Source organism: Aythya ferina (assembly GCF_964211825.1).
Source record: "Aythya ferina genome assembly, chromosome: 23".
Classification (NCBI taxonomy): Eukaryota; Metazoa; Chordata; class Aves; order Anseriformes; family Anatidae; genus Aythya; species Aythya ferina.
This window is the reverse complement of record NC_140321.1, coordinates 2,318,507-2,331,555: the sequence shown is the minus strand read 5'-3', so window position 1 is coordinate 2,331,555 and position 13,049 is coordinate 2,318,507. Positions and strand designations below refer to the sequence as shown.

Genomic DNA, 13,049 nt, shown 5'->3' with positions numbered 1-13,049 from the left:
AGGAGAAGCCAAAAAGCAAGTAGTTCCCTCCTTTTTCCATCTCTGCCATTGTCACTCAGGATTTAAGAAACACAATCAGTGGCACTTCAGACTTAACCATGCAGCCGCTGAAATTAGGCTGATGGGAGTGGAAATACTGTGTGAGGTGGTATATCTGGGGCTGATACAACAGCTATTTTAAGCATGTCATGAGGTAAACCTCTGAGATACTGTCCTATGATCTTGGACACTATATGGTTTGCCTAAATTCTACGTAAATTTAAATTCAAAAGGAACTGACCAACATCAGTCCAACAAAGAGACTCTCCGGTGCTGGCAAATACTATGTCTAAACTGACTAGCCTTTCTGTTTAGGCTGCAGGCTTCAGGAAGACTCTCATACTGTACAGCTCAGCACCTACCCACCAAGTTCACTTTTATTTCTGGTCTGGGAAGATCCTCAAGCTTCTCCCGAGGGTGCTGAGGAGCCCAGTGCATGTTAGTGCCTGCTCAGGTTCCTTTGAATTCAGCTCAGAAACTAACAATTCCTTTTTGTTTGAAAATCCAGGTAGAGGAGAAAAAGGTAGAGTCACCCCTGGCTGACTACAACTCACCCTCTCCCACCTTCTCTGTAGAAAACACTAAGCCCCTAATTTCAGGCTTTGTGGCATCAACCATGGGGACATGTGTGTCCCTGCGATCTGCTGTAGGTGCTATTCCTGTTGCCTTTGCACAGTACTTGTAAACCTGATGGCTAACAGAAAGCAAAGCACTGATATCTCAAACGGAAAAGATCCTGGATGGCCCAATGGTCAGGATGCAGGATGTTGATGCAGGAATGACCCTGGAATGGCAGCCTGCACTAGCTGCAGTTTCAGCTGTGGTGGGAATACCCCGGTGCTTTCAGCAGTCCTGCAGCTCAGGGCTTGCACTTACATCCAATGTGAAGGATGGAAGCAGCCTGCTGCATCCCCACCACTTTGGGAAAAGCAAAATCCCTGTTGTTTGGTGAGAAGACTCAGGAGAAATGAAATGCAGGCACAAGCACTGAGCTCCTCCTCAAAGGAGTGATTGTGTGAATGTCAGCAGGAGGAAGGGCTGCTGGACTGGCTGGGATCAGTTTCCCAAGAAGTCATGGTCTGATCAGGAGGTGCCAGAACCTGAACTAAAGGTCTGGCCAGAGTCAGTGGGGAGCAAATAATTCACTTTTACCATAGGAGAGATGCATTTAAACCTCCAGGGTTGGTTCCAGCATCAGCCAAGGCAAGGAGAATGTGAATGAAAAGCCTCCCTCGATCACTCCAAGAGGGGGAGTCTCAAACATTGCCTGTGCAGTGGGTCTTCAGCACACACACTTGGACAGCCAACAGGGAGGATGCAGAAGTCTAAATACCGTGTTTGTTACCTCTGGTTCTGGGCTACAGAGGTCAGCTGCCATCAGGGGAGGTTCTCTTCCATGATCACTGCACTCAGAAGAGTCAGTGCAATCCTTAACGTTTACGTCTTTCAAGAAAACAGCAGCGGTTCCCTTCTTCCCACCACGCAGGCTGCATTTTTCCTCCACAGCCATGCTACAGGAGCGATCTCTGCTCGTTGCCCAGTGGCACAATGCGCTCTAGAGCAGCTGGAAACATTCTAGAGTCCACCTCCCAGACACGTGGGGACAGGGACAGGCCACATCCCAGACAGGGACAGGCTGCCATAGGGCAGGACAAACATTCTCTGCTGCAACAACAGATGCATGCAAGTGATTCCCAGCAGTTGTTACGCTGGGATGAAAGATTTCAACTACTATTTGATCCCTGCTGTCAGCCACAGGCTGGGCGTCCACCTTCCAAAGTCTCTTACAAGCCTCATCCCTGCTGAGCGAGCTGGTGTGCGTGCCCTGGTCCCTGCCCTGGTGCCGACACCACCAACCCCGTGCCACACCAAGGACGTGGTGGCTGGGTTCGTTCTGCTGACGGCAGAGGCTTCTGGGCATGATGGAGACTGGGCTGCCAAGAGCTGTACTTCTCCTCTGCATGGTAGATGTGCTCCACTCTTTTGCGATTGAAGAGAAAGAAGATGTCTTCAAGCGAATGGTTTGTCCCGCTTTCCTGATGTTTGACAATGCCGCTTACTTGGCTGACATGACCTTCGAGCTCCCTTGCAACTGCAAGCCCGAGGAGGTCTCTAATGTTGTCTGGTACTTCCAGAAGACCATGAGAAGCAAGGAAACCACGGTCCTGACCGACTTTGCTGGCAACGTGGTTGTTGACTCGGGCCACATCCACGTGGGCAGCAATGTGCTGAAGCGTTTCAGCATCCGGATGTTCAGTCTCATTGTCTTCCGGGCCCAGGTGACAGACTCGGGCCTCTACCTGTGCGGCACTAAGAAAGGGGACTTCTTCTACGGCTACGATGTGGACGTGCAGCCAACCAAGCACATCACGGTGGCTTTTGTGGACAGAGGCGAGCATGTCCAGGATGACTACACAGGGAAAGTCTTCAGTCTCTTCACCACCTTCTGGGACTGGACCAAGTGCGACCGCTGCGGTGTGAGGGGCGAGCAGCGGCGGATCGGGCTGTGCTACATGCGGAGTGCCAAGCTGCACCCCCGCTACCGCACCGCCCTGCCCAACGTCACCTCCTGCGGCTCCAGGGCCGTCTCCACGTGGCTTCAGCGCCGCGGCCGCCGCTGGAAGCCCGAGGTGGCCATCCGAAGCTGCCTGGCCCCTTGCGTGAAGGAGCAGGACCCCCAGGAAGGGGTGCAGGCCATCTCCAACATAATTTACAAGCTGGGCCAGAAGCCCTGGCTGCCCCACGTCCCCACGCAGTTCCACAAGCATCCAGTAGGAAGAGATCTGATCATCGCCTGCCCGGGAGCCCGGCCCGAGCACGCTGTGGCCTGGGACAAGGACTCTGTCCGGCTCTACCGCTCCAACTTCCTTGTGGGCATCAACCAGAGCATGCGGGTCTTCATTGACCACGGAAACCACCTGCACATCCAGCGGGTCCAGTTCAGCGACAAAGGCACCTACTTCTGCTGGCGGGAGGGCCAGCTGGTGGCCGGCTTCCGTCTCAGCGTGGGCCACCAGCGCCAGCGCAGGCGGACGCTCGACGATCCCGAGACAATCTACGCCGTCAAGGCCATCAGCATGAGCTACGTCCTCATCAGCATCATCTTCGTCGGTATCCACATGTGCCGCTGCTGCCGGCAGGTGTTCAGGTGTCCCGGAACAACGTAGCATCCCCACGCAGCCCCGACAGGTCACTCCTACACCTTGGGCCATTATTTCATGAGAAATTTATAATGTTTGGACCATTAAAAATAAATGGGATCGAAATGCTGCTAGCGCCCACTCATCCTCCATTTTGGGTTGAGAGCGCAGCAGTGAGGACTGAGATGGAAAAGTCCCTGTGCTGCTGGGCGGTACGGCGTGGTGGGACAGAGGGGATTTCACACCACCATGGGCTGTTCCTGGCCCCTTGTGCGGGTTTCAGTAGGCTTTTAAGCTCAATATAATCCTTTTTGAATAAATACTTGGAGTTGTTGCAGTATTTTCTTGCCAAGCGCTACAGAGTTCTCAAACCACATCAGTGATTTATTAGGGCTGTTTTTCTAAGAGTCCACTGTAATCCACCAAACTGTTTTACTCCAATTAATTCTGGCTTTTTCTTAGATTTTTATTTTTTTTTTTAGTTCTTTTCATTGCTGAAAACTTTGACTGCCAACGTTTCAAAACATCCAGTGTTTGTTTGAAATCCTTGCTGGAGCAAACCTGTCTTTAAAATTTTGAGTTGAAACATTTATAATTTCGAAAGAAAAAAAAATCCAAATGAAAACAGAGGATATCTTTAGAAATTTTCCTGTTTGCATTTTGTTTTTGGTGGTGGTGGTTTGATGTTTGAATTTGCCCAACTCAGCATGGACCTGTGAGATATTTGGCTTTTTATTAGCCATTATTTATGCATTGCAAAAGATGTCCTCCAAAGAGGATGGCATCTCTGCAGGGTTTAGGTGGCCTCTTCTTTCCTCCTCAGTGTGGAGCACGACTTCTCCGCTGGGCTCATCTCTGGTCCTTTTTCCATGGAGGTAACCTGGGGGCTTCAGCTTTCCTTTCTTTTTCAGGAGAAACCGGCCGTCTGGGTGGCCAGGCAGCACTGAGGGTCCCGCAGTGCCCAGAGCCTGGGCTGCTTTCCCAGTGTGCAGGGTCTCATGGCACCCTCTCCAGTGGCTATATCCAGCCTACATGCACTGGCCTCATCCTTCCACCCAGGGCCAGGCTCGACTCCCAAATTCCCAATGCCCTGTATAATCCCCACTCTCCCACAGCATTTTCTGCTGCTTGCCAACACAACCCATCCTCACCGGCCCTTCACAAAGTCATTAGGAATTAACCACTGGTCCTCAGAGATGCAGCTGACACCCAGGGCTCCTCCCAGGGGCCGGGTTTGGGGCTGAAGACCCCCAGAACAGGTCCGTACTTCCCCTCCCTCCTGCTAGAGAAGGGGATCTCTCCTGCCACACTGCTGGCTTTGGGGGTTATTCCTGCACCACGCCACAAGCCCTTGTGGGTGTTCAAACCACACACAAACGTTTAAATGCATTGGCCATGTCCTGGGGTTCAGGACTGAGCCTTCATCCCCCACAAGGAAGCTGCCAGCAGTGGGTTTGGGCTCCCAAAGGGCCCCTCTGCCCTGGTTAATCCTAAATAACCCATGGCACCGGCAGCTTGTCCTGCGGCTTGGGCAGGCGCAGAGAGGCAGCTTGCAGGCACAACCATCGAAGTAGCACTTGTGTAAGCTTTATTTCTCATCTCATGCTGCCGCAGACATTAGGACGTTAATTTTCACAGAGCTGGGAGACACAGGGGATGAAGGGGGTGAGAGGGATGGCAAAGGAGTGGCATCCGTGTGCTCATCCCTACAGGCTTATGGGGTACGAGAAGCGCTGCTGGGTGGTTGCTCCTACGTTAGGTGGCAGTGGGGCAGGTTTTGCTTCTGGTAGTGGCTAAATCAAAGGTTGGGGACGGGGGCTGTGGGTGAGCACCAGGCTGGGTGATGGCCCCAACTGGGTGGTACGTGCTGGTCTGGGCAGGGGAAGCAAGGGAAGATGCGTGTGGGGCCAAGGCCACGTGGAGCCTCGGGACAGGGAATTTCTGCCGAGTCCCTCTCATGCAGGAGCCGGGCTCAGGCTCCTGCATGGCCAGGGCTTGATGTGGGCAGCCCCGGTGCACTGCGGTGGTGGGACTCGTACTGTGAGCTGGTTGGGACAGGGAGGGCTGCCTGTCCTCTCCCAGCACTCCTGGATCACGGGAGGCACCTTCTGCTCTGAGAGCACCCATGGGTGCCTCAACACCCTCCTCCTCCTTCTCCTCTTCCTCTTCCTTCTCCTCCTCCCTCTGTCCTCACTCCCCTCACCCTCATCTCCACTTTCACCTGCATGGGAACCCCTCAGGTGAGGGGCCAAGCACACGGCCATGGGTCCCCCCTTGCCATGAGCTCCTCTGGACTGTTTCCTCCACCATGGTGATGGGGGCACCTTGGTGGGGGCACCCACTCGGGGCTGGGACAGCCCCATGGCTCTGTGTCCTGGAAAAGCAAATGAGGCCGCCCCGCCTGCTGTGCCCATCGCTGCTCCAGCCCCACACCCCCCTGTGCCCCCAGGCACCCCCTGTTATCCCCACTCCATCACCTTTCACACCATCCCAGCAGCACCTGGCTTCCCTGCACAGCTCCATCCTCCTCTTCCTCCTGCCCGTGCCTCTTGGCTAAGCCCACCCAATGCTCAGGGATGGGAAATGCCCCTGGCCAGCCGGTACCTTGCCCCCTGCAGCCCCCCCAGGATGTTCAGGGCCCAGGAACAGGGGCAGATTCAGGGCGGCCTCCTGGAGCAGAGAGTGGGCAGTGGGGTGGGATGCAGGGAGAGATGCTCTTTGCACCATTGCCTTTTCCAACTGTCACGCAGAGATCGAAACAGGATGGACTTCCTCGACAGACATCAGTGAGCCAGAGACCCAGGGCGCACGCTTGGCATGGCCCCCAAAATGCCAGCCCTGCCGTGCTGTGGGACCGGACTCTGCGCAGTACCACTCACCTCCCCCCATGTCTCCCATCCCTTCCCCACACAGTGCCTGGCCCCAGCCAGGGGGTCCCAGGGTAGTGGGAGAGGCGAGGGTGGGCAGGAGGGAGGTGCCCCCCAGAGCACCCCCACCTCATCCCACGGCTCCTGCCCAGTCACCGGGGTCCCTCGCAGCATCGGATGGCACCTACGGGGCTACGGCTACAAGCGTGGCTGCTGCGGCTCGCCTGCCCTACGCCACCTCCTTGTGCTCCTGCTTGGACTCCTTGATCACCTGGAGGCAGAGAGAGAGGGACCGCCACCGTCACCCCAGCTCCGGCCCTCCTCCCCTCCTGAGCCTTCCTGGGCTCTGAACGAGCTTGGGGACTGGGACGGGGACGGGGACAGGGACAGGGATGGGGACAGGGATGAGGATAGTTTTCTCTAAGAGCTGCCAGGCTCAGCTCCACCACGGTCTGGAGCCAGCTTGCACCATGCTGGCAGGGCACCAGGATGCCCCGCTCCCTGCCCAGGCTGCTCCTGGGGCTGAGGGATGGTGGCCCCACCTGCGTGATGAGCAGCTCCCTTTGGGGACAACCTGCGGGCAGATGGGGATGGAGGGGAAGCAGTGTGGGAGGCATGGATGAGGACTTCCCACCTCTCCATCTCTGGTCTCCACAGTTTTGACCACGATGGTCCTCTTCAGGTGAGCTTCTGACAGGGATTTGGCATCCAGGCTGGTCTCTGGGGGATGCAGGCAGGACACGGCAGTGACCCAGTGTCCCGCGTGCGGCCCCTCCACCCATGCACAAGTGTAGGGGCCCAAAGGGAATGTGTTGGGCTGGAAAACCCCAGTGGAAAAACCCATGGCAGTGAGCAGCCCTGGGGACGTGATCAGCCTCAGGGACATGGATGACCCTGGGGACATGGTTTGCACTGGGGATGTGACTGGCTTCAGGATGTGGTTGGCCCTGGGGACACAGCTGGCACTGGGGATAGGATCGGTCTTGGCAATACGTTTGGGCTTTGGGATGTGGTTGGCCTTGGCAACAGGGTTGACCCTGGGGGGACAGTTGGCATGGGGGACATGGTTGGCCTTGGGGACGCAGCCACGGCACACTCCTCCCCTCCATCCTGGGGTCCCCTGGGGCACAGGGACCTGGCAGCAGGTTTGTGCCAGGGACAGGACCCTGGAATCCTCGTTCCTTGAGATTCGGAGGAAAACATCCCACTGCTTCTGGATGGGGCAGGGCTGGCCAGGATGACACCTCCTCCCAAGGAGCCCCTAGGCCCTCCCGGCCCTCAGACCCCACTCACAGCACCACCATCCTGCCCACCTCGGATCTGCAGGTTGGAGAAGGTCTGCACGGGGATGGTGATCCTGTGGGAGCAACGGGGACGTTGGGGAGAGTACCATGTCCCCACCGCCCCACACAGCAGCTCCGCTCTGCCCAGGGCTGGGGCAGGAGGGCTGGGGGCTGCTCCCCACCCCCAGAGGGACCAGGAGAACGTGGGGATGGTTCGGGGCAGGATGAGGCCCCGCTCTGCCATCACCTGCTCTCCTCGCCCTCCAGCAGCTTGCGGTAGGTGGCGATCTCGATGTCGAGGGCCAGCTTGACGTTGAGCAGGTCCTGGTACTCCTGCAGGTGCCGCGCCATCTCCTCCTTCAGGCTGCGGATGTCCTCCTCCAGCCGCACCACCGTGTCCTGGTAGCCAGCGGTCTCCAGCGCGTAGCGCTCCTCCAGCTCCCGCAGCTGCCTCTCCAGGGACTCGTTCTGGGGGCCGCCAGGGGATGCGGTGCCCTCAGCGCCCACCTCCTTCCCGGAGCGAGGGGCTCCCCACAGTGCCCACCCAGCTCCCACCCCTGACCACTGGCCGTGCCCCCAGCCCGGGGCACAGCTCCTCAGCAGCATCCCCATGGTGGTGGCCCCTGCCCAAGGCTGTGTCCCCCCCTTTGTGGAACCTACCGAACCCCGCAGTGCCTCCAGGTCGCAGGTGAGGGCCTGGAGCTGGCGCCGGTACTCGTTGGCCTCCTGCTTGGCCACACGCAGGGCCTCCGCGTGCCGGGCAGCCGCGTCCGTCAGGTCTGTGAACTGGGGGGGGGACATATCATGGGGCAGGAGCATGGGGACACGACCCTGCTCTGCTCCTCAGGAGGGACATGGCCCCAGTGGCACGTGCCAGGGGGACCTGTCCCTGCTCCCACAGGAGGTATGTGGCCACGGTGACACAGGAGAAGGGGGCATGTCCCTGCTCCTGCAGGATGGTGGGATAGCGCCATGTGTCACTGGGGACATGTCCCTGCTACCATGGGATGACAGGACAGTGGGTGTGGGGCACCTCATGGAGGCATGTCCCTGATCCCTTGGGGTGGTGGACGTGGGACCCATCCCTGATGGCAGGTGTTACAGGAGACATGTCCCTGCTCTTGCAGGAGGGAGGGATGGTGGTGTGGGATGTCAACGGGGACGCGTCCCTGCTCCTATGAGACAGTGCCCATGGGACCTGTCACTGCAAACACCTCTCTAGGGACTGTGACTCACCAATGGGGACATGTCCCTGCTCCCCCAGGGCCCAAACCAGGACACGGGACACGAGTGGGGACAGCAGGAATGCCAACCCCCCGGTGCCACCACCCTGCAGAGTCACCCAGCCCCGGGAGAGGCTGACCCCCTCCCCACAAAGGTGACATCCCAGGAGGGGGACGGCACCCACCCGGCAGCCAGGTCCCACCCCGCACCTTGGACTTGTACCACTCCTCGGTCTCCTGCATGTTGCTGGCGGCCATGGCCTCGTACTGGGTGCGGATGTCGCGCAGGGCGGCCGTCAGGTCTGGCTTGCTGGCGTCCACCTCCACGTGCACGCGGTGCCGGGCCAGCTGCTCCTGCAGCTCCCGCAGCTCCTGTGGGGCACCGGGGGTCAGCACAGAGCCCTCTCCCCCTCCCCAGTTCCCCCACGGCATGGTGGTGTCAGTGCTGTCAGTGGCGTTACCTCCTCATGCACCTTCCTGAGGAAGGCCAGCTCGTCCTGCAGGGACCCCACGCGGCGCTCCAGGTCGAGGCGAGCCAAGGCGGCGGCATCGACATCCTGCCACCACAAGGAACAGGACAGGAAGGAACGTCCCCAGGGTGGGCTCGGGGCGCTGCGCCCCACACCCCTCAGCCCCACTTGTCCCCATCCCAGCCCTGCCCAGTCCCACCAGGAGCCCCGGTGCTGGGGGGGGCTGAGCCCCGCCCCGCTCATGCCCTGGGGCTGGCAGCATGCAGCCAGGATCCAGCCCTCGCCCTCACCTGCCTGTACGCAGCCAGGGTGCTCTCGGCCTCCAGTCGCAGGGTCACCTCCTCCTGCAGCCTGCAGTGTCGCAGAGAGGCACCGTTACTCATTAGACACCGTTCCTCGTTACTCGCAGTGGCTGCTTGCAGCTCAGGCACAGGCACCCCCCCTTTGGGTCCATGCAGCTCCGTGGTGCTGCCTGCACCCACCCTGTCCCCATGTCTCCCACGCCACACACGTGTCCCTCACGTGTCCCCCGTGTGCCACACATGCTCCCCACACGTGACCATCTTGGTCCTGCATCCCCAGCACGTGCCCTGCGCCCTCATCCCCACCACCTGTGCCCAGAGCCCTACCAGCCCCCAGCTCGGCCCGTGTCCCATGGAGTCACTGTTCTCGGCCCTGTCACCAGCCTGGGGACAGCCTGATCCCCTCCTGAGGTCACCCCAATGCCCTTCTGGGGACACCCTGGTCCTTGTCACCATCACGGTTCCAGTCACCACCCTGGTCCCCAGGACAACTCTGATCACCATCCCAGTAGCCACCCTGGTCCTGGTGGCCACCCTGATACCAGCCCCAGTGGGTACCTTGATCCCTGGGGACAACCTGGTCCTGGTGGCCCCCCCAGTCCCAGTCACCGCCCCGGTCCCCAGGCCAACCCCAAGCGGGGCAGTATCTTACTTCTGACGAAGATTTCCGAGGTCCTCAGCCAGGTTGTCCCTCTCGATCTCCACGCGGGCCTTGGCGGTGGCCAGCTGCTCCACGTGGCGCCGCAGGTCGCGCAGCTCCTCCTGGTAGACGTCGGCCAGGTGCGAGGGCTCCTGGTCCCGCGCCTGGTTCAGCTCCAGCACCAGCATCTTGTTCTGCTGCTCCAGGAGCCGAACCTTCTCGATGTAGCTGGCGAAGCGGTCGTTGAGCTCCATCATCTCCACCTTCTCGTTGGTGCGCGTCTCCCTGAACTCTGAGTTGAGCGCCTCGGCCAGCGAGAAGTCCATCCTGCCCGGCCCGGGGCGGGGGGCCCAGCGGAGGCCCGGCTGCGCGCTGAGGATGCGGGGCCGGCCCGGGGGGCTGCCGGGGAGCCCCCGGCGCACGGAGGTGGCCGAGCCAAAGCGGCGGCCGTAGGAGGACAGCCGCTGGCTCTCCATGCTGAGGGCTGGGCACAATGTGTCCTGGCCCCGGGCGTTTTATGGAGTGTGGGGGCTCCCACCCCTGCCAGCCGCCCCCGGCGCTGGCCATGGGCCAAGGAGCCACAGGGCGAGCACAAAAGCCAGCCTTTGTGGCGCCCGGCAGGGACGGATGAGCTCTGGCAGACAGCCCGGGCGTCACAGCAAGGCCTCCGGCCCCCTGCCCAGACCCCCCCGCCCCAGGGTTTACTCCACGGTCCCATGGGCACTGCCAGCACCTGGGGCGGGAGGCAGAGCAGGACCATGGCCATGGGCACCCGTGGGGCACCGCTGATGCTTGGTGCAGTGCCAGGGGCACTGTGGGTGCTGGCTGGGTGCTGTTTCAGAGAGTGCTCACTGCAAGGGCACGGGGTGTCCCTGCGCCCTGGGTCCTGTCCCCACAGCCACTGACCCAGCTGTGTCTCCAGGTGCTCAATGGGCTGAGGTGTGTGGTGCACAGCTGCACACACACCTGCACACACATCCTCGTACACACACACGTCCATGCACACCCACACGCACAAAGACGCAGCCACGTGTGCACACCTGTGAACGCCTTTTCAGGACACGGATGTGCTCACAGACATGAAAAGGCACCCACATGCACGCACAACTCCCTCTCACTTGTGCACCTACAGATACGCACACGCGTGTCTATCCATGGCCAGGCACACACGCACAGGGGTGCACTTGCACGTCCTCCCCCATACGTACACACACACCACGTGCAATGCAGCTACACACATGCATGACATGAGTGTGCAACAGCGTGCACAGACACACACGTGCTGCTTCCCTGAACACGCGTGCACGTTGCACGCCCTTAGCAGTGCACACACACACACATTGCTCCTCCCAAGCACATGCATGTGGTGTGCAGTGCAGTGCAGACACACGTGCATGGCCACCCCATATGTGCACATACATGTGTGCACAAGCACGTGCACGCCCACCTGGCCGTGCACACACACACACACACACACACACACACACCCATCCTCACACTGCCCGTGCTGACCCCCAGAACAAGCCCTGGCTGAGCACCCAGGCGCCACAGCCCCGTTCCCCATGGCTGAGGCACCCCGTGGGACGCCTGGCAGCGCAGGTAGGCTGCTAATTAAAGCTGCTTTTAATTAGCCATCTGAAGCCTCCCAAGTGCGTTCCAGCCCAGTGGGGCTGTAAGGGGGCTGGGCAGTGCCTGCCCCTCGCTGGGGCCTGGCTGGGGCTCGGGGCACCGCATCCTGCTCCCAGCCCCGGGCCTGATCCTGCACACTCGTGTGCACGGCCTTGTCCCCGCCGCCACCCCCTGCACTGGCCTCACCGGGGTGCTCACACGTGCGCCAAGGCCGAGGGAGGGCTTTCTCCCCGCACCGGTCCCCGCGGCCGGGTGCCAGGGCTGCATGAAAGGGGCTGTGTGTGCCGGCGGGCACAGGCCCGGCATGGCAATGAGGGGGCTTTGTGCGAGCCCGGCCCTGCCGGGAAACGCGGGGCTCAAGGCCGCAGTGACGGGCACAGGGCCACTGCCGACCTCAGCCCTTGTGAGCTGCTGCGGTGTGGCCATAAAGTGGGGTTACGGGGCTTGGGGACATCCTGGGGACAAGCCGGTGTTGGAGGGGACTGTGGTGCAAGGGGTGGGCTGGAGAGTGTTTTGGGGACCTGGGGATGTAAGGGACACGTGGTGGCATCGAGGGTGGCCGGAGGCAGCGGGTCCCTGGGGTGCTGGCTGGGGACACTGCAGTGGTGGGGACAGGCCTGGGCGGCTGGCAGCTAGGTGGCAGCCGATGGCCGGGAAAGCTCCCGGCCCGCCGGGTGGGGACGGTGCCAGGTCCCACTGGGCCATGTCCCAGACGGAATGGGGAGATGCACCGGTGGCATGCTCAGGGACAGCCTCCTGTCACCACCGCCCCGAACACCCCACAGCTCCCTGCTCCCAGCCCGATGCTGGTCCCACACTGAGGATCCTCGGTCAGGTGCTGCCGGTATCAGGATGGGTTTTATACCCACGGAACCGTTGTGGTGCACGTCCGCACCCCATAGGTGCCGGGAGCTGCCTGCTGTCCCCAGCCAGCTGGAACAGGGACCCCCCTGAGGACATGCATTGGGGGGGGGCTCTGCATCCCTGCAGCCTTTCCCAAACCCACTGGGAGAGCGCAGGGTGCCCGGCCGGCCCCCACTCGGTTCCCCGGAGATTTATTTTCTCCCAGCTCCTACGCAGCCGGGATCAAAGCGCTGCTGCCTCTTGCGGAAAGCTGTCACTCCCAGCGCTGCGGGGATGCAGATCTGGGCTCTCCCCCCGCCTCCCCGTTCCCCTCTTAATGAGAAGAACGAACTCAGAGCGGGCTGGAAGTTTTAATTAGAAGCTTCCAGCCTCCGAGAAGACAAAGGCGAGAGCTGCGGCTGCCAGCCAGCGAGCAAAGTAGGGCAGGAGGAGCCGGTGACCCCGGTCCCCACGGGGAGCAGCCTGCGCAGGACGGTGCTGCTGGAGCAGGGCGAGGGCCGCAGGTTAAACGCAGCCGCCTGGCCCAGAGCCCACGCGGCTTCTGTGACCTCTGCCGGGGCCCTCACCACTGCCGGTGGCCCCAAGGAGCTGG

General features: G+C 60.7%; 2 protein-coding genes and 1 long non-coding RNA gene across 3 annotated transcripts; 2 read left to right on the top strand and 1 right to left on the bottom strand.

Moving 5' to 3' along the window:
• Window positions 1–1,104: 1,104 nt before the first annotated feature.
• FAM187A (family with sequence similarity 187 member A) lies at window positions 1,105–3,206 on the top strand (the record flags this gene model as incomplete). Its single annotated transcript, XM_084496039.1, has 1 exon — window positions 1,105–3,206. The coding sequence occupies exon 1, from the start codon at window positions 1,959–1,961 to the stop codon at window positions 3,204–3,206; it is 1,248 nt and encodes a 415-aa protein (XP_084352165.1). The 5' UTR covers window positions 1,105–1,958.
• Window positions 3,207–3,731: 525 nt separating this feature from the next.
• LOC311423131 lies at window positions 3,732–5,582 on the top strand. Its single transcript, XR_014685584.1, has 2 exons — window positions 3,732–3,973; window positions 4,295–5,582. It is a non-coding gene; the product is annotated as an uncharacterized lncRNA (long non-coding RNA).
• On the bottom strand, window positions 4,747–10,440 carry GFAP (glial fibrillary acidic protein; the record flags this gene model as incomplete). Its single annotated transcript, XM_084496776.1, has 9 exons — window positions 4,747–6,317; window positions 6,681–6,766; window positions 7,360–7,403; window positions 7,577–7,797; window positions 7,990–8,115; window positions 8,763–8,924; window positions 9,014–9,109; window positions 9,313–9,373; window positions 9,977–10,440. The coding sequence occupies 9 exons, from the start codon at window positions 10,438–10,440 to the stop codon at window positions 6,276–6,278; spliced, it is 1,302 nt and encodes a 433-aa protein (XP_084352902.1). The 3' UTR covers window positions 4,747–6,275.
• Between the last annotated feature and the right edge of the window lie 2,609 nt (window positions 10,441–13,049).